Here is a 20,036-nt window from a genome sequence, read left to right as displayed (position 1 = left end):
CTCTCTATTTCTCCGATGTCCAATTAAATCTCTTTCTTCTTCATTTCTCTGCTGCTCCCAGAGGGTTGTCTGGAGGACAATGCAACACAGTGTAAGCCTTCCATTCCTCCTCATACTTTCACCAGGTCATCAGTCTTGTGTTTTAATCAACCTGCTCGTGGCGCCTCTCGTCTTTACATTATTCAAAGTTGATATTGATCATTTGTTTGTCATGTGGCTGTTCATTTACTTTGTTTGACTTATTTGGGTTTCTTTATAAGTTTTTGTTCTCTGTAACACAACTAGAGTTGCTGAAGAAGATTTTTTTTAAATTCTGGCCTGTGTGCTGTTTTGTCTAAAATGGCTCAGAGTGGTGGAAAAGTGACTCCGTGGGTAGAACATGCCCTACAGCAACAAGGTTGTGATTTGGAATCTGCACCATTGTTCCTTCTGTTTGAATGTTTTATTTTCTGGTCAGGTTTTCTTCAAGTTTTTACACCATTCAAAGGCAGCTCAGCTTGATAACTTAACTACGTTGCCAGTACAGTGAAAGTAATTACCATCTATTAGTGTGTTTAACCCTGTGATGACCTAGCACAGAACCATGTCCCTGCTGCTTGCTGGCAGGAGCCTGTGCACTAGCTGTGGACTTGTAGAGTAGTTCCTTTTGTTTTGACTTGCATTTTATGTTTTGGATTCCAAGTAGATGGACTTTCTTTGAACTGAAGAATTTCAGTTGTAATCATATCCCTTATAGCATAGACATAGTTCAGCAGTCAGTTAACCCTAAACCTGACATCTATTGCAAAACATTGATTGTGTCTTGTCAGATTAAATAACAAGATCCTTGTTAGTGGCTGTAGTATAGTTCAAGGTCAACACATTTAGAAATTAAATATGTATGTGTATTCTGGGTATTCTCTATGACTGCATTTCACATATGTGGATATAAAAGTCAAGATGCAGTACTGCACGCTAATGGGAAATATCCAAACAGCTTTAAACTGATTAGTTAACTGCATAACCCATCACTGGGCTTAACTTAAATGCACATTCTGTAAGTGAATAAATGAGGTAGTAGGTGATATTATATTTAAAATGTAAGAAAACAGCCATCAACATGTTGCTTACAAGCTTAAAAATTACAACACACACTTCTAAAAGTCTACAAGTCTAAAAAAATGACTACTCAGGAAATGAGACTATCCGAGCAGCAAGACAATGCACTACTAGTGTTGCATTATAAAGCTTTATCATTCATTTAAAAACTCTGATTTGGAGCATTTCCTCACAATTTATGATGCTCTGTCTGCCAAGCAAAATGTTATATAGATAGGAAGCAGCATAACTCTTTTTCAGCATTCATCCGTTTCTATTTAATGTTGAGATCAATCAATGTGTTGGGCACATATCCTTGAATAGAAACTTGCACCTTGGATGAACACCATTTATATGCTTTATTTATTTTTCCAATAATAAGCAGATGTCTAATGGGTGAATTCTGACAGATATTGCTTTGTTCTCCATCTGCTTAAACTAACACTGCTGACAGGACATTACTGTCAGTTTCTCCATTACACATGAGAAAAAAAATGTGATGGATGTCCTGAGGGAATTCCATTATTGATTTATTTGACCAATTTCTAAATATTTTTGAGCCTCCCTAATGGGTTGTTTGTTGTTGAGCACAGTTGAAAAGGCGATGCAGTTGGAAAGAAAGTAAATCACTCATTAGCAGCGGCCAGGCCTTTCTCCACGCTCCATTTCCCATATTTTAGCTTTGTGCCAAGGCCACGAAACGATCTGGCAAAGACCATTTTTCTCAGAAAGGAAATAGTGTTAAATAAATGATCAGTGTTTTATTTCTGCGATCAATCACCCTGATCCAGTGTTGATAGGCACCTATGTGTACTTATGCTGTACATTTGTTATTGTAGACACGCTATACTGAGAAAACTGAAGGGTTTAAGGCAGATTCAGGCAAACACACTGTGAATTTGAATGCATGAAAAGAAACCCAGAGCTGAACATCCCTCAGTCTCTGAATGGCAGCTGACATCACAGTTCCCTCATGAAAGTTTCTTCTCGCCAGACTAATCAGTCATAGAGGAAACACTCCGCCCAGTGCAATAGCAGACACAACTGCCAATTATGACCAGTGGTAATACAGCCAAATCGGTTAAATCGATGAGTCATGCCATAAAATGGATCCAGTTACAGCTCTAATGAAATTCTGGCATGTAGTGCAGATCGGTTCTCTGCAGTTTTCTCTCTAGTTTTCTCTCTTTAATACTGTGTGCAGATAAGCAGGCAAAAAAAGGACAAATGTTAAAACTAGTTAATCACACTGCCATGCTAAGTATACTGGGCATGCTGAGCTAATGTTTAAGCCGCAGTAACAATGTGGTGCGAGGTCTTTTGAGATTTCTTAAATTATTTTATATTGTGCAGATGAAGGTCTGGGGAAAAGAATGCTAAACCATATTGTACGAGACTTAAGAACATGTTTTCTGCTTCATAGAACAGATGAAGATGTTCACAGTATAGAAACATGGATCTGGGCTGGGAGAAGTGAGAGCCAGGGATTAATGGTGTGGCCTAATTCAGCTCCATTGTTATAGTATTGTAAGAATGAGGAGTGAAGCCATGCAACCACACTGTCACAAACTGGACTGAAAAATGTTTTGTGTCTTAGGCAGTTTTATAGTCTTGTTGTAAAAGGAGTATAGGGACACAGTGGAACTGTAACTGTTCACACTAACCTTGACAAAAAAAATGACAGCAGAGGTTTATATTTTCTCCAGGATGACTGAAAGAGCTAGTGTATACATAGAGTTTTCTTGAAGATGTTCCGCTGCTTATCCAAGCAGCTTCATCAGTTCTAACTGTTTGGTGGGGAAACATGGTTTATATGTGGTGGAGGACCTCAGTGGGTGGGTCTAGGTGAAACTCACAAACAATAGCACTAAATGTTTCCATACTTACCTGTGTTGGTCTGGCTGACTGTGACGGGTGTGTCTAACGACTGGCTAACAACTATGAGACTACCAGAGGGGACTGGTGACAGGCCCATCCACTGAGGTCCTCCACCACATATAAACTATGTTTCCCCTCCAAACAGTTAGAACAGATGAAGCTGCGTGGATGAACAGCGACACGTCTTCAAGAAAACTCTACAAGTCCAGACGCCTTGCTTCAAACTTCTCTACGAATTATGACCTGGATGACTGAGAATCCTCATCAACATAGTGTATACATAACTTTATGCCATCCTGTGATTGCGTAGGTGTGTGTAAAATGTGCCTCATCGCAGGTCTGACTGGGACAGAAGCTTGGGTGAGAGAGATTTGCCCTTAACCCAAACCATGATCAGTTTAGGGTGACTACTTAAGAAAAAACACTGGATGTAAACCCCAGCCCCAAGGGAAAAGTCTGCTGTTGGGTTACCCATATTACATGCTGCTCAGGGAGTCCTTATCGACCTACCCTGTCAGCAATGTCTGGGAAGGTGTTGGACTGCTCTGTGTAAATTAAGGGTTAAGGTAGTTTACATGGAACCATTCTAACAGGTTTCCAGGCTGTATTAAATCTTCATTTCATACCTACAGTATTAATAATGCTTTTAAAAACAATGGGATGATGCAAACTGGGCTGTGGCAGGATTAACCTCCGTGTCCAAAATAGAGGGCAACGACTCCCACTGTCCAGAGGTAATTCTGCCTGTCATAAAAGATGGAAATCTGACAGTGACTGATGTGTAATCAGCCCTGCTCACTCAGCTGAAACCTGTCTCTGAGAAATGAATTAGGATTAATGTACGTGGACAGACACAGCAGATCAATGTGGCCACCTTCTAACTCTTTAGTGTTTAGAGGCAGCCTCATTACTTTATTTATCATTACAGCCATGTCTTCCCCACCTGCTTTAATTCCTCACAGTTCATTTGAGATAGTTTACAGTTTTATATGCTGGGTAGTTAGACTTTTATGTCCAGCCTCTTTAGCTTTGGAGCCTACTCTTTCCTTTGCTGAGGCCATTTGACCCATTTGATACATCATGGCTGCACTCTTCACATTAAACAGTCTTTTCTCCAGTGCTTCAATGCTTTGCAGTGCACACATTAAATGATGCATCACACACACGATGTATTCGACTGTAAAATATTCTTTATGGAGGTGGTAATCTGGGTTTAATGCTCCAATACCTCACAAAACCAAACAATTAAGTAAATATGTAGCTTTCAGTTCTCTGTACCAGTGTGCCTGCTCTGCTAAAGAAGAAAAAAAATGGGGGGGGGGGGGGGGTAGACGCGTATTGTGGTGGACAGCTGCTTGGGAAATGTGCACAGTATGGTGCGTGCTGCGGGGAGATATGCCTGTAAATTACAACACCATGGTGATGTTTTTCTGCTTAGCGGTTTCTAGCTCCTCTGTCTGGTTACTTTTCAGGCTTTTTTTAGGCTTTTGATACTTCCTGTTCTGAATAGTCTTTACAATAAATACCCTGTGGTGCAACTACGCTGCATGATTTTAAACTGGCAAATTCAACAGTGTTGATTGAGATGGTGCAAAGACCTCCAGCTAATATAATCAGCACCAGGGCATCTAATATATAAGGGACACACATCTCCCCCTGTTAAAGGCACTTTAGAAAATCTCACTACATAGACATAATGAAAACAGGTTCATTCTGTGAATTGTCAGCAGGATGCTGCAGCTACCACTTTCAATTAAAGGTAGGAATTTTCACATCAAAATGTCACGAAGAATTGTTTCTCGATAAAAAGCTCCATATTTGTGAGATTTATTTTCTTCCCCACGTTCTTTTCTAAATAACCTGCATGCCAGCAGGTTCAAAGGCTGACAAAAGTCTACATGAAGGTTGAAGGGAATGTTGCATTCAGCAATAGATAAAGAATTCCACCCAATATTTTTTATATCCTTATACAGTTAATTTTATAACCCTTTTGTATCACTGTTTTCTGGTCAATGCCGGGTTAGGATAATGCAATGAAAAATCTGCTAGGTTAATGAATCTTATGACTACTAGAGAATCAAACACTTGGGTGACATTCCATCTTAAGGCTTTATGTAAAAGTCTTATGATTGGCAGTGAGGTTTTATGTAGCTGTTGCATGTTATTGACTTCTTAAACTAACATTTTATTCGCTTTTATTTTGTGTAGTAAATGATTATCTCCTATCTCATAATAAATTTGGTTGCAAAACTGGCCTGCTAAACCTGGCTGCTTCACCCTCTGAGCAGCTTGTCAGTAGATGATGCCAGAAAGCCCCAGCATGTATTGGAATCTGCCTCGGCTCCAGCCTTCCCCACTCATCACCATGCTGTTTAGCCCACTACTGTTTCCCTTGACATTGTGTGGTTATCACATCTGCTGGAAGGTAGAAGGTGTTTACCTTGATTTAACACTGGAGAGCCTTGTGAGCTTAACTCATCTGCATAGGTAGGCAGGCAAGCTGAAATAAACTGCACTGTGTCCAAGGAAATCCTGTTTAGCGTATTATTCAAAGCACTGAATCAAAAAGCGCAGGGCCATTGTGTGTGAAGTAAGCTAACCCAATTGCTGTGAGCATAACAACGAAGTGACCATTTGTGTTGCCTCTCTTTGGAGATTTTCTTAGCTACCCCTTATGTAATTTAAATCCCCCAGTGTAGAGGGACTAGTTCAATCCACATTAACATTAGCTGGATCCTGGTGGTGTCCATGTGACCTAGAAACTACAGCACTTGAAGTGATCCTGCAGCCTGTTTTTGCATATTTATCGAAGTTACGTAACAGATTTTTGGTGAAGATTCTGCAAGAAGTAAATCTAAAGCAACACACAACTCTTAGTCTTTTGTTACCAACGTGAGTCAATAGAAATAGAAGGCGTGCTGATGAAGGGACTTTTTGCATAGCGTTTCATTGCATAACAAATAACTTGCATTTTCAATATTTAAAATAGAATGATTCAAGAGTTCAATGAAAAAGAGTAGACCCATATTCAGGAAATTTAAACGCATTCATTCTGTGAAGTTGCTTCAGTAACTTTACCTCACAGAGGAGCATCTGTTTATCAAGGCTTTTTTTTCCCCAAATGATATGTTTACCCTTGGGATGGGACACAAAACCAGCTGTGTATGAAACTTCCATCTGTGCTTACATTAGTCAGGTCACGGATTGTTTAGCTTGAATGTGCTGTACTGAAACAGCTCTGTATCATTTGGGGTCCATTTTATTTCTTCCCTTATAATAAAATTAAGCTCTGTCCAACAAGGAAATACTCTTCTGGACAAGAAGAAAGCTTTGTTAGGTAGCATCGTCTGTTGTGTTATTAAATGTGTGTCACTCTGATGTGTTAATGAGTTTAACAGTGCAGTGTACACATATACAATATATATAGATGTGGAGAATCTTCACTTGCTCTAAAATAGTATTTACAGTTTGTTGACAATGACCTTATTGGGTTCATTGCATGCCTGAAGGGCGACAGCACGCACGTCCCATAGCTAATATAGAGCAATATGAAGATTTCTACTGCAAATATAATTATAGAGATAACAAGTGCAAGCATGCAGTACTATATAAATCATTAGGTAACAACAGCTTTTGCTATCATGAGGATAAGCTGTGAGTGGCACGATAACTATACCTGCTACCTGTTGCTAGAATTAACAGATGTGTGGGATGTTGCAACTTCACTAATTGTGTTGAATGAGACCGCATGTGGGCTGCTAACAACCTTATCCTGCAAGAAACATTTCTAAAAACTCAAACTGACCAAAGATTGTATTTCTCATGTCTTTCACACAAGTTGGCATCTGACATGTGGTTTTATATGAAATGAAGAGGGACATTACTGAGGCTTTTGGACCCCATTGGTCTTGCCACAGTATTTGCAGGGCATGACTCTGCTTCTACCTCCTTCACCTCTGAATATCTAACTGCAAAACATATTTAATTTTCCCAGTAGAATGGCCAGAGAGCTGTAGACTCCTGAGTCCTTGGATGTTTCTCTGTGCAGTTATTACCTTGACTCTTTGTGCATGTCCTAGCATGAACTGGACTCTGCCTTAGAGTGCCCATTCAAGACCGATGCTTCTATCTATCAGTGACTCCTTATATAATTAGATAAAACCTCATTCCTTCTCTTATAGCCTACAGTAAATATTAGCTCCTCTCTTACACCGTAAAGAGGTTAATGATCCTTGTTGAAACAACATGACAGTGTTTCCTCTCGCAGATAAGTTTTAACCTTTCTAAATACGAAGCAGTCATGTAGTTCAGCTCTTGTAGACCTGCTCTGTATTTCTAGTCACACGCTGAGTAGGTTACTGATCTTGCACACAGCGGTTGTCAGCCTGCGGTGCCTTCACTGATAAAGACAAATCTATTAATTTACTATTTTTAAGAGTAATTTTCACCTCTGTCCACAAAGCCTAGAAAATGCTGCGAGCAAATGTGTTTTCACACCCACATTTTGCCTGACCATTAGTGATGTCGGAGTTCATATCCTAACGCTCCTGCCTCTCCTACCCTTGCTAGTTTCAGTGATAAGAGCCAGCAAACCACAGCTGCTGCCTGTTTTTATATATATATTTAAATGAATTAGGTAACTAAAGTAGCCCTAAAGTAGAGCAGGGCCGGCTGGTCTGCCACATTTACGTGTTAACAAGCTAATTCAGATCAATATGAATATCTTACTAACTTTTTGGGGGGGGTCCTGTATTTAGTTGCTAAAACATGTTTTGCTCCTGAACCTAACCACAGCAGTTCATTGCTTGGCTTGTGTTAGATGCCACCTACTGAAGGCAACACACTGGCTATGGATCAGTAATTCATGTAATCCTACTTCAAAGAAATGTAACCATCCTTTCAACTGGTTGACAAATTGTGTTTTGCAGGGATTTCAAGATATTGTTTCTTTCATTCCAGACTTAGCAAAGCTGCTATTGCTACTGTTTATTTAATTTGAGGCAGAAATTTCTAGATTGCAGCTGTAGAAAGAAAAAAGCTACAGCCAGAGGTCTCACTGCATCAGAATGAGGAAACACATTTTAGCCTCCTGACACTTTCTTCCTCTGGAAATCTGTATTGATTTTAATTCTATTGATAGTATTTAAACCACGTCCCAGGCTTTTAAATCAGCATGAGCCTGAACAGACCTTTCATTCTATAATTCTGCTGAACTCACAGTTCTTCCCTGCATTTTATATTAAATAGTCTAGTAAATATTTCTTTACATTCACTTCTCTAAATATGCCATTGCTGTGTGATACCAACTATTGTTGCTATCAGAGATGTATATGAACATGAGCCAATCACAGAGTTTCATTCATGCTTCATAGCTCCATTCCCTCTTGGTATACAGCTCGTCATGGTAACATGAGAATGAATGACAGAATGTATGTCCAGTCATCATGTATCATTCAGGGGTAAATGCTCCTGAAATGCTGATAGAACAATCGTAAAAAGCGTTTAATAAGGTTAGATTACAGCTATTTAGAGTTCACTGCATGGCTGTAATTTGGAGCTAAAGCAGGTGGATGTGACCTGTAAAAGTCCTAATTAAAATTACTAGCCCTGCATTAACATGCATTGCTGGAGTTTGCCCTACTTGCTACATGCTCTGAATGCTCAACAACCACTTAAGACTCAGCAAACCTAGGAGCCATTTAAAATAAACCTTTTTTGAATTAAATCTTTAATTCACGCAGTACAAACAAAACTGAAACTATTATTACCTTCATGGGTTGTTGCAACATATTTAATTGTATTACACTGCAGCTGTTTTAGTACCTAATAAACTGAAAACTGATTATATAATCACAATAGAAAATAAACAGGTATTATATGGCCAGCTGAGAAAAAAAAACAGCATCACTGCTGTGGATGTCTTTTACCAATGAAGCTGTTGTTATCAGTTATTTAGAGGCTTCTGCACAGCAGCACAGCAGCGATCTCTGGTCTACCAGCGAAACAGAGAGAGAGAGACACTGAAGGTTGAGCTGCAGCAGCACAGATGTGGTAACTATTGTAGCCTCAGTCAGACTCACTGCCCTGGGCGCTCATGTAAAGACTCGTGGTTGGAGTTTTCGCCTACCAATGCACTCTCTGTGTGTGCACGTAAGCGTACGTGTGTTTGTGTGTGTTTATATTTATTTATGGCCAACCATTTGTTTGCTGCTGTATCTGTGTAATAGGAAAGGCTGTGCAGATACTGAACTCTTGACACTGTTTATGTGGACCGTACATTGTTATACAGACTACATTATAGATTCACGGGCCTCAGTTCCAATATGAATCATGCATGGAATTATTTACCTATATGGTTATACTGTGTATCAATTAGCCTTTCTTCCTGCCCCTGGTTCACCTGAAAATCTTCTGCTTGCAGAATCGACCACATCGATATCACCTCACTGTGGTTAATTGTTAAAACCCCTGTAAAATAGCAGGCACATTCTGATCTGATACATTTTTTGTTATTTGCTGCCAGCTTGCTGTGGGCCATTGTGAATCTTAGCCACACCAGCATGTGTTAAACCTAACCAGCTTTGGTGTCTCCATGACAGGATTACCACATCAAATGTGAGGGCAGTCTCCTGCAGTGGCATCCTGTTGGTACAGGCCCTTTCATGTCCCGTTAAGACCCGAGGCTTCACTGTACGCACTCTTCCAAGTCCTCAGTGTAGCTATGACATGATGAGGGTTACTGTATGTGTGTATACATGAGTGTGTGTGTGTGTCCTTAGTATTTCGTCATCATTGCCTATTACTAGGTTACTACATAAACTTAAAATGAATGAGAGGGTTCCGACTTTGTATAAATGGCAGTTCTTCCGAATGGTATTCTTACATGATGTTGGAAAGCCAAGATTTATATTTCACAAATTAATTTTGAGAATGTTACAGCCACAGATGTAATGAAACAGCCATGCTTAGATAAACGCAATGCACAGTAAGCAGCAGGAGTACAGAAATGACATCTGACGTTATAGCATCTGCTTCATTGCCAATATATTTGCCAATTAATTTTCAATCAAATTTCTCTGTAAATGTTACCTAAGATAACCTCTTGTATGTACCACCACAGCCTGACTGTGATAGCCTCCACAATCATCCTCTAAGTTATTTTAGTCGTGGCATTTTCTCATGTTCATTCACTATTGCAGTCCTCAGTGTTTAAACTTGTTTTTAAAGCCACTTGAATTTGTCTCTTATTGACTTTATTTAACAGTGGTTTCATGGATTAGTGATCCAAAAAAGGTGATGTGGTGCACCCTTTAAAGCCATTTTCCTCTGGATAAGAAAATAGGAATGTGTATTAAGTGGCAGGGATAAGAAGTGGAGGAGAATGTGTATGAGCTGTAGGTGGGGAAGTGGTAATTGCAAAACATGAACAGAAAGTTGTAAGAGTTTTTAGAAATACAAAGCAAATGCAGCAATGGGATTATAATTGTACAACAGGATTATCATGGATCCAACACTAATGTAGCATATCCACTACAAGAAGGCCAAGAAATTAGTAAGAATGGAAGATGAATCCAATAAAATATGTAAATCCAATTTAAAATTTCTAAATAGTTTGGCACATGGTGATATATAACCTTTAATATACGTATTTATTTATACTATTTATATATACTGTGTGTGTGCGCGCAGGATAACGTTTACAGCAACAGATACAATGATCAAACAATGCTACATTTTTGTCTGTGATTTGGAAATCTGAACTGTATCGCGGAAGGCATTTAGTCTTTTCAGCTATGGCTTTATTGAATGAAGTACTATACAGGCCAATGTGGCCCGCAGCCAAAGTGGAGATAAAGAAATGTTGCTGCTCACTGAGTTATTACCTCAGGCTTGGTCGAGATAACCTGATAGCTGCTGCACTCTCTCTCAACTCTCTTTGCTGCAGCCTCAAACAGCAAAGCAGTCTGTCCCCCACAGCCGGTGGTTTGTCTGCCATTCTGCTGGCCCCACCATACACAGAGCGTCTGTGATTGACATCCACAGCGAGCAGCGGACGCTTGGCGAGCGATATACTGATGGCAGTATAGTTTTATTTCAATAACACGTATATAGCATTAATATAACATTTATATGGTGCAGTGTTCACTGTTCCAACTGTAATAGCTTTAACTTTTTTTAGCCTTTAGACTGAATTTATCAGAATGTTATCCACACTGCCGATGAATCCTTTCAACCAACTGAAAAAAGCAAATTAGGCACAAGTTGTCCAGTCAGTCTTTAAATAAGAGAATAGAAGTAAAAAGGAGGGAGAATTGTGTAATTCCTTGTGAGTGTTATCAGACCTTAGTGTTAGCAGACCTAAATAAAAAAAAAAAAACAACACCTAAATAAATTTTCTGAAGCTTCGCTGGCTTTGGCCAGTGCAGACAACATGTCCTTATCCCCAGCACTGATTGTTAATATCACAGACTTTCATCTCTAAAGTTGAACATTTATATGTTTCTTTCCACAACTTAGCTGATATACAGCAAAGATTAAGAAGAGACTTTGGGTATTGCATATAATCTGATTTTTCTTTCTTGAAATATATGGTTGCAAATTGTATGAGACAGATATTTTAAAGTCTCTGTTTTTCAGAGCAGCAAGAATGCAGCAGATGAAATTGGTTCCAGTCCGAAACAATTTACTAAAGAAATTTTAACACTGTTGAAAGCAATAGATGGTTGTGACCTACCGGCAATGTTATTTTCTTGCCAAAATACAAACACACACACAAATAAATATCTGAATACTTTATTATGAATCGCAGGAAACGGTTTTAAAATAATTTGTAAATTAAATGGAAATTGTACCCCATACATTAATAAATATACCCCCCATCTCCAGATCAATGGGGCTTTGCTATTAATAATAATTCCAGTACCATCTCTACCAAAATGACAAAAGCAACACCATGTGCTTCTGGTCATGACAAGTCCTCACATTTTTTTTTTCCTGTTTGCTGATTATCCGCTCAAACTTCTTGCTGAGTCCAGATGGAATCAGTCGGGGGCAACCGCTCCTGCCAAATATCAAATTTTGAAACCTCAAGTCTGTCTTGTATGAATCAGAGATGAACACAATATGTTTAGAAGTGGACAAGAAGAAAAAGGAAAAAAAGAACTGTGGGTAGTTCAACAGTCCTTCTCCCCCGATGGAATAAATGAACAGAAGGGCTTGTGCAACAAATGTTTTCAACCACAATGACTCTGTGTTTATTTGTTTTACCATTTATTCATCGTAAAGTCTCTTTTTTGAAGTCGTTTTAAAATTTTAAAATGTTCTGAGGACTAACTTCTAGTGCCTTTTGTCTCCTACAGCTGATTCTAAGTCTTTTGTCTGTAATATTTGTGTCCATGGCAGGTGATTGACATCAAAGAGAAGCTTAAGGAGTCCAAGAGGTTCTGGTCCAACTTGCCAGATGAAATCTGTTCCAAGGGCAAACTCACAGAGTCGGACGAGGAGCAATGCTGGAACAGCCACACGAAGGCCAGGTGATGACAACGTTACATTTATTTTACCCCCCATAGGAAAAATGTGTTGCTCATCTGTTGTTCAATCTCGTCTCATGAGATCAGTTTGAGCTTATCATATTCGTATCTGAATTATTGCTCCTAAGGGTCCCTTAGAAGCAAGAGATAAGCTAAGATGAGAAAAGACATCACTGAGACAAAGGAGGTTAAGTTGAGATAACTATTTGAGCATTGCTTGAGAAGTGGGATAAACAGATGAGATCTCATAATTGTATCCCCCTGATCTCACTTATGTCTTGTTATTTTGTTGGGGAATTAAAATGTGATGTAAACGAGATCTCATCTTCAATTTTTCTTTGCTATGGGCTGGCAGGGATTAAAATAGCCACACTTTGTTTCCGGATTAACACACTCTCTGTATGCACAATGGTGAGTACTCCCAGTATAAGGAGAATGTCTGCAGTATTAGACGCTCTGAGGCTCTGTGGAGTTTCCAACACCTCCTGTCAGTGGAGTAACGCTGAACCCGAGATGCTGGCAGAGAACATACTGTATATCACCCCGTCACTTTGGTCCTCTCCAAGTAACAAAATCACCAGATGGTTCAGTAAAAGTTACTCGTTTGTGCCAGAGCAATGCTAGCCTTTGGAAGCATTGCTCTAAATCTGGTTAAAAACATCAGTCACACACACTGTTACAAAAGCAGATATCCTCTTTCAGAAACAGAAACCTTTCACCTTTTACTGTACATAACTAACTACATAATCATGACTTCAATATCTGCAAATGTATGTCAGCATCTTTCTTGTGTAGATCTCACACTGCAAAGAAGTTAAATTACATGTATTTAAATTTTAAAAGACAAAACATGGGCATGCATGTGCTTCCAGTATTTTAAAGGCTTTTAAGCGACCACTGTCACATTAAATCGACTTTAAAGGCTCAATACGCCGCTGATTTAAACCTCCATTAAGGTCTAGAATGATCAACAAATAAGGACACATTTCACATTTTTTAGAGATAAGTCCTTTAAGTTCTTTTTAATCTCAATATGCCTACTTTGACAAAAATAAAAGACAAAAAATAAAAAACATAAAGACATCAATATTTGGTAGAAACACAAATATCTCCAGCACAACTCAAATTCTAACATCTCAGCGGGAAATTTGTCAGCCATACATTATTCATTCAACGTCGAGTAAAGTAACATATATAAAAGTTACCAAAGTAAGTGAATGGTGTTAATGTTGCCTTGTTTAGACTGGTTAGGCTGCAAGTTCATGACATTGGATGTCAGGACATGTGTATACAGTATGCTGGTTTCAGTCATCGTGATTAAGACATTGTAATCACCACTAAGCTGCTTTCTTCTGTTTACTGTGAGAGAAAGGAGTCAATTATCTTCTGTTGTATCTCTGTGTGCAGATATTTCCCTGAAGTTGTGAAGGAGGGTCTAACCAACCAGCTGAACAACCCAGAGGTGGATGTGGATATCACCAGACCTGACACCTTGATTCGACAACAGATCATGGCTCTACGTGTCATGACCAACAAGCTAAAGAATGCCTACAATGGAAATGACATCTACTTCCAGGACTCAAGTAAGTTCTCCAGCCTGTCAGGTGTCTGGCTGTGCAGGTGAATATAAGTAAAATAGACAAATGTTTTTTCTTTTGATTTCCTTCACTGCAGGTTAGTTATAATGTGGATCACACTGCAGATAGATAAACTGTTTCATCCGAAATAAGATCTGTTGTCATTCATGTAGAAACTCATCATACACCTCTGCAGGATGTTCAGTGTTGCACTGAGACAAGAGTGACAATATTAGGAGAATAAATAGCTCTAGGTGTGGCGACGCTGACAATGACAGACAGTCAAGTCTATGTTTAGGAAGCTGTACATCTCAAATGCTGCCAACAGGAACCATTCAGTCTGATTCTGCTGCTTCGCTTGAGCTAACAAGATGGGAGAAATTGTCTATTGGCATGTTTCTAAAATGTGTACCTCAGTTCAGTTTTTTCATGTTCAGCTAGAAATGACATCACAGACTCAGGGATACAGCAACTAAAAGGCTATCAGGCTAAATGATAAAACTGTAAACAGTACGCTGTGTGGTGTCGTTTGTTAGTGAAACCTCAACCATCCGCACGTACTGCTATTTATAACCACAATTATTTTGGCCATTTCCAATCATGCAAAAGACCAGCAGCTAAAATCATTTAATTGCCCTGATAAGCAGCTCTAAGTGGCTAAGTAAGTCTCCTTTACATCAAGGTTTGTGGTTAATTGTGATACATATTTGCACCATTAAACAACAGTCTGGACAGCAGTTTTGACAGATTGTACAGTCCAAAACAGAGGAGGGTATTGTGGCTCATTAGCAAGCTCAGCTAACCCTTACAACTACTGACAATACATCTAGGTCCTAAACATAAGCATAACAAAGACTTGGCCTTTTTAAAGTGAGTATAGGCATGTATAGAGGCTAGTAAGGTAGCTGTTACTATGAGAGTAGTACATAAGATTGTAGCCCCTACCAGCAACATCCACCAGCAGCCGGTTTGCTCCCACAGATGGGCCTTTCTGCCTTTGTTGCACTAATTCATGTCTCACATATCATAGATTACAGCTGCTGAGATGGACTGCATGCCAGATCCAGCTTCTCCTCCATTTTCCTGGTTTTCAGGTGTTCTGGTTACAGGAGAAGGAGCAGCAGCTCCAGTGCTTTAATGAAAAACTCACAAATGTTCAAATTAGAGGAACAGAGTAACACTCTGCATAGGCATATGTTCTCTCCTCTTTGGAATATAATTGACCACAGTCTTTGGTGACTAAAGTAAGAAGCATATTGATTGGTTGAAGTTAGCCTGTGATTGACAGATGGTCTCCTCTCATCCTCATATCCCACAGACCACTTCTGTGATTATTCTATATAACAAACCATCTGTTACAAAGAATGTAGTGTGAGTTTTAAAAGCTTAATAAAAGATTACAAAAGCAGCAGAAACAACTGCCATGATGTCTGTACTAAACTGAATTTACCCAGCAGACTAAACCTACCACTGAACTGAAGGCAATCAGAATCTGTGTCTTCCTGACAGTGGTACAGCAGTGATACAATAACATACAGAATGATACAGTGATAGGAAATTGTGAGTCGTTTGGCAAACTGAGCTTCCACAGCCTAATTTACTGAATGTCAGTAGGATGTGTGGATGCCACGTCTGGGAGCAGGGGTCCATTCTCTTTTCACTGTGTCTTGGACCAAATTATTAGCTGCTTCTGATAACATTATTTTCGTGTGAATGCTAATTTGTGTGATTCTGTTGCTGCAGGTGACGAAGGCAGCAGCTCCGGCAGTGGCAGCGGCTGCTCTGATGGCTGCACAACAGAGTTCATTTTTGTTGGAACAGAGGCTCCAGTGATTGGAGCTGACAGAAGCGATGAACGCGCAGCAGCAGCCGCAGGCAAGTCACTTTCTCGCGGACCCTCCACACTGCTGGTGGCCACAGCTCTCATGCTCCCACTTTGGGCATCGCAGACTCAATGGAGATAATACAGTGTGGCCCAGTCACTTGACTTTTGTTACTGTTGCATAACAGTATGTTTAACAGCAAGTTATACTGCTGTTCCCTCACTGGACATGTAGAACCTCCTGGAAACCTGTCGAGAATGGCCGACTGTGTGGTATAGTAGGAAGTGAGTGCTGTGCTGCATCCTGCTTGTCCCCCCAAAGAATGCTCGGTGCCATCAGTGAAGCAGCTTTCACATCTCTGAAAAAAAAAGAAAAATTGTGGTGTTTTCTCATTATTCTGAAGTGAGTTTTGAAAAAAACATGCTTTTAGAAAATCAACCTATCTGAAGATGGGTATGTCAGTGATTTTTCAGATAAAAGGGGAATCTATTTTTCTTTATACGGTAAAGTACAAAACAAGACAACACCTATTTTATCCTATTAGTCATCCCCCCCACAGACAAAAGGAGAACATTTTACTGTGTGCATGCATGGATATGATGTTACCTGACTTTTGTTTAATTATGTTGAAATGCAGGCTACACAGTTTGGATTAGTTGGTTGGTACAGGTTTGTACAGTGCTCGCGGTTTACCTGGTTTCCCGTTTGGTCATATTAGTGTGGCTTCAGGAGGCAGCGGATCTTGCAGCCACTTTATTGTTGCACATTTGAGTATCTCTAAGAAAGTGCTAATGTACTGCACTAAGAGAACTACTTTGCACAGATTTTTTTTTTTGCTTCATAAGTTTATAAAGCTACAAGAAACATCCACCCCCATAGAGAAGAAGGTCTATATTTTCAGATCATTTAACTGATTGTATTGTACTTATAAGCAGTTACAGTATGTATTTCACTGGAAGATACTGTAAAGTAATCTTACTGATTTAGCTAATGGCTACATTTTTTTTATAAATGTATTGTTTTAGAAAGGATTTAATCATCTGTAAAGTTAAAAAAACAACAACATTTCAAGAACAGCTCTAAGCCATTATATTTCAAATGCCTGCTAACATCGTACCTTACTTACTTTTCTTTGGGCAGTTAAAATTGGTTATTCTCAGATGACAGAAAGAGGAATAGTATTGGAAAATTTTGAAATTTTAATTTAAGTAATTTTCTTGACTCCCACGCTTTAATAATCTAGGATTATTAATCATTTTGTATGTTTTCTACTCATATTACTCATATAAGGTTACAAATTGTAACACTAGTTCTCTGAGTTCATGGGCAGGCAGCAACTCTGCAGGTGACCCCTCAGCACCATGCTATAATTTGCATGTTTTTGGCTGGTGAAGGAGAACCACCCCTACAGGTTCCAGGTTGTATTAGGGGGTTATTTACAGAACAGCCTGTGTACAAAGCAAGAAGCAGGGTGCCAAGGTTACAGGGCTCCACTCCTAGTCTTAGATTCATAATCTCTGCTCCGTCTCCTACAGGCTTTGACCTTTAACAGGCTTTAAAAGGCTTACAGAGTAAAGCAAATGACTGCACCGACCCAACACAGCGGCTGTGACCTCTGGTCATAGAGCAAAGGTAGCTTCCGATATGTTGCAGACATTGTAGGTGCAATTATTCACAGATGTTCCATGAAAGCGAGACTTTGAGGCAGCCATCCTCTGCACCTGGAGGAAACTCATCAACTCATAAACACCTGAAGTGTTTTCATAGTGCACACGTCTGTTGTCTCGACAGGGAATTTTTCACTAAACACATTTTGCTGTAGCAAATTAAAAGCTGCTATGAGCATCTCAGAGTTAACACACATGGCATAGTGAAGGCAAACATGAAACACAAGAGTTTCCTCTCTATGTCATCAGCTAAAGGGAGAGCGAAAAAACAAGCATACGCATCTTCACAGAGGGCACCATGAGGGAAATCTGTCCACAGCGTGCTCATACGGTATGACTTGTGACAGAGACTGTGAACACCACAGGCTCCCCCCCTCCGCACAACAATTGACCTCCATCACCTCACTCCTTGCAGAAATTGCTTTAGGAGAAGGTGACTGAGCAGCCGCCTCCCACAAAAACCAGCAGGACACAATGAAATCACTGATGCGTGAACCTTAATTGCGTAACGCAGCAGACCCTTATCCAACTAAAGCCAGAAGAAACACAACAGTGAAGTGAATAATAGGGATGTCCCGATCAGGTTTTTTTGCCCTCGAGTCCGAGTCTGAGTCATTTGATTTTGAGTATCTGCCGATACCGAGTCCCGATCCGATACTTTCTATAAAGGCACTCATTGCGGCAAAACCTGTGTGTGTGTGTGTGTGTGTGTGTAGGCCTGTCACGATAACGATTGGCGATTAATTGCCAAGAGAAATTATTGCGATAAGCGATAATATTGTCAACTAACATAATGATAACGACATATAATGCAAGTACACCCTTTAAAGATCAATAAACTTCAATTTCTAAAGAACTTTTAACATTGGAAAGGCCCCCAATTATCAACACTATTATTATTATTATTGTTATTATTAATGATATTAATATTATTATTATGAGTAGTGGTAGGCCTATTACCATGGCTTATCTGAGCATAGTCAATGGAGTTAAGTCAATCCAACTAGCACGTCATGAGCAACAGAGCCAAACAACACGCACTCTACCTGCTGCTGGGAGTGGGCTCACCTGTCTGTGTGCACATGTGTCTGCATGTGTGTTTGTGTGCGCACGCGTTTGCGTGTGTGTATGCGCATCAACGAATTTTAAAAACGCCACCATGTAGACAGAAACACATAAAATAGCAGAGATGGCACAAGAGGACTGGGCAAGAGGACTAGACTGGGTGGCGCTGCAGCGAGTGTCGCCAGTGAGAAGGCAGAGAACTTCACTCGTACAACGCGGACTCTCTGTGATGGCACGTTGTATTCATAAGCATGTTTAGTCTAGTGGTGAATTGGGTCCAAGTGTCGAACCAGTGTTGTGCAGCTTCAGAGCTCTCTGTGTTGCTGTAACGTCCAAGCCCTGCAGCACTGTGACGCACCGTGGCGACGCAGACAGCGAGCTGACCGTGGTCTGCTCAGAACATCACGTAAACGTCACACAATGAGTTCAAAAAATAAGCACTACCTGTTGGTTTGACACATTTTAAGACAGAAGCCGCGGGCCATATTAAATCTGACGGCCGGACTTTGCACACTTTATACGCTACGACGCACCGGAGTGACGCCTTTTGTCATCCAGCCTCTTTGGCAGCGAGAGGGAGAGAGAGAGAAAGAGAGGAAAACAAACGTGCAAATGTAATTTAACGCGGCCGAAAAACTTATCGAGCCCATTTAAAGTTATGGTGCAATTAATTGATTTATTGTTTATCGCGACAGGCCTGTGTGTGTGTGTGCCGTGGCGGCGTTAACTTTGACAGCCCTAATAAGTATATATCCGAGTCCTGATCGGGAGGTAATGTCCGATTCCGATCGAGTCTGAAATCACGTAATCGGGCCCGATTTCCGATCATGTGATCGGATCGGGACATCCCTAGTGAATAACGTGGGGTCTTCCCCAACACCACACTGTCCAGGATTGAATCAGTGCAGGGACAGAATGTACAGTGAATGTAAAATCTCTAAAAAGTAGTTACTGAAGTGAAACGTCAACAAGAACAAAATCTGTTAAACTGAAATAGATCACGTTGTAAAAGAAGCTGAGTTACATCAACTGATGAATGGCTGAGGGGACTGTAAGCTCCACCTATAAATACCATCAATGGGTTTTTACAGAGAAGGCTGACTGGCTGTTATCTCATTGTGTCCTCTGCAATTGTTTACTAACAGCTAAAGCTTTAGAGCTGTATGTGACTGCATGGCTCCTATGACACTGTAGTGGATAGCCCAAATTGCATTTTTGTTCAATTAGATCATCAGAAATTTACCAAAAAAATTTGCAGTGCATATGGATACAAATGTAACTAGAGATAACATGATGGTAGATTAGACAAAAAAAATCACTAAAATCCTAATTTACTGACAGTGTTTTAGCCCTGTTGGTTGTTTATCTCGATGTAAAACTGAAATATTCACATGACAGTAGAGAAAGTGAAAAGTGGGT

General features: G+C 39.9%; 1 protein-coding gene across 1 annotated transcript in view; it reads left to right on the top strand.

Annotated features, from left to right (window-relative positions):
* The window catches only part of LOC114433560 (glypican-6-like), a 98,491-nt gene extending 80,296 nt beyond the window's left edge, over nt 1-18,195 (top strand). The window contains exons 7-9 of the mRNA XM_028402206.1: nt 12,358-12,488; nt 13,893-14,068; nt 15,806-18,195. Coding sequence (XP_028258007.1) covers nt 12,358-12,488; nt 13,893-14,068; nt 15,806-16,026 — 528 coding nt within the window. The 3' untranslated portion in view covers nt 16,027-18,195. The remainder of the gene's footprint in view (nt 1-12,357; nt 12,489-13,892; nt 14,069-15,805) is intronic.
* Nucleotides 18,196-20,036: the final 1,841 nt, after the last annotated feature.

The sequence above is a fragment of the Parambassis ranga genome, chromosome 3, assembly GCF_900634625.1.
Source record: "Parambassis ranga chromosome 3, fParRan2.1, whole genome shotgun sequence".
Lineage (NCBI taxonomy): Eukaryota > Metazoa > Chordata > Actinopteri > Ambassidae > Parambassis > Parambassis ranga.
Note: the sequence above shows the minus strand (reverse complement) of the source record. Positions and strands in the feature narration are given on the sequence as shown.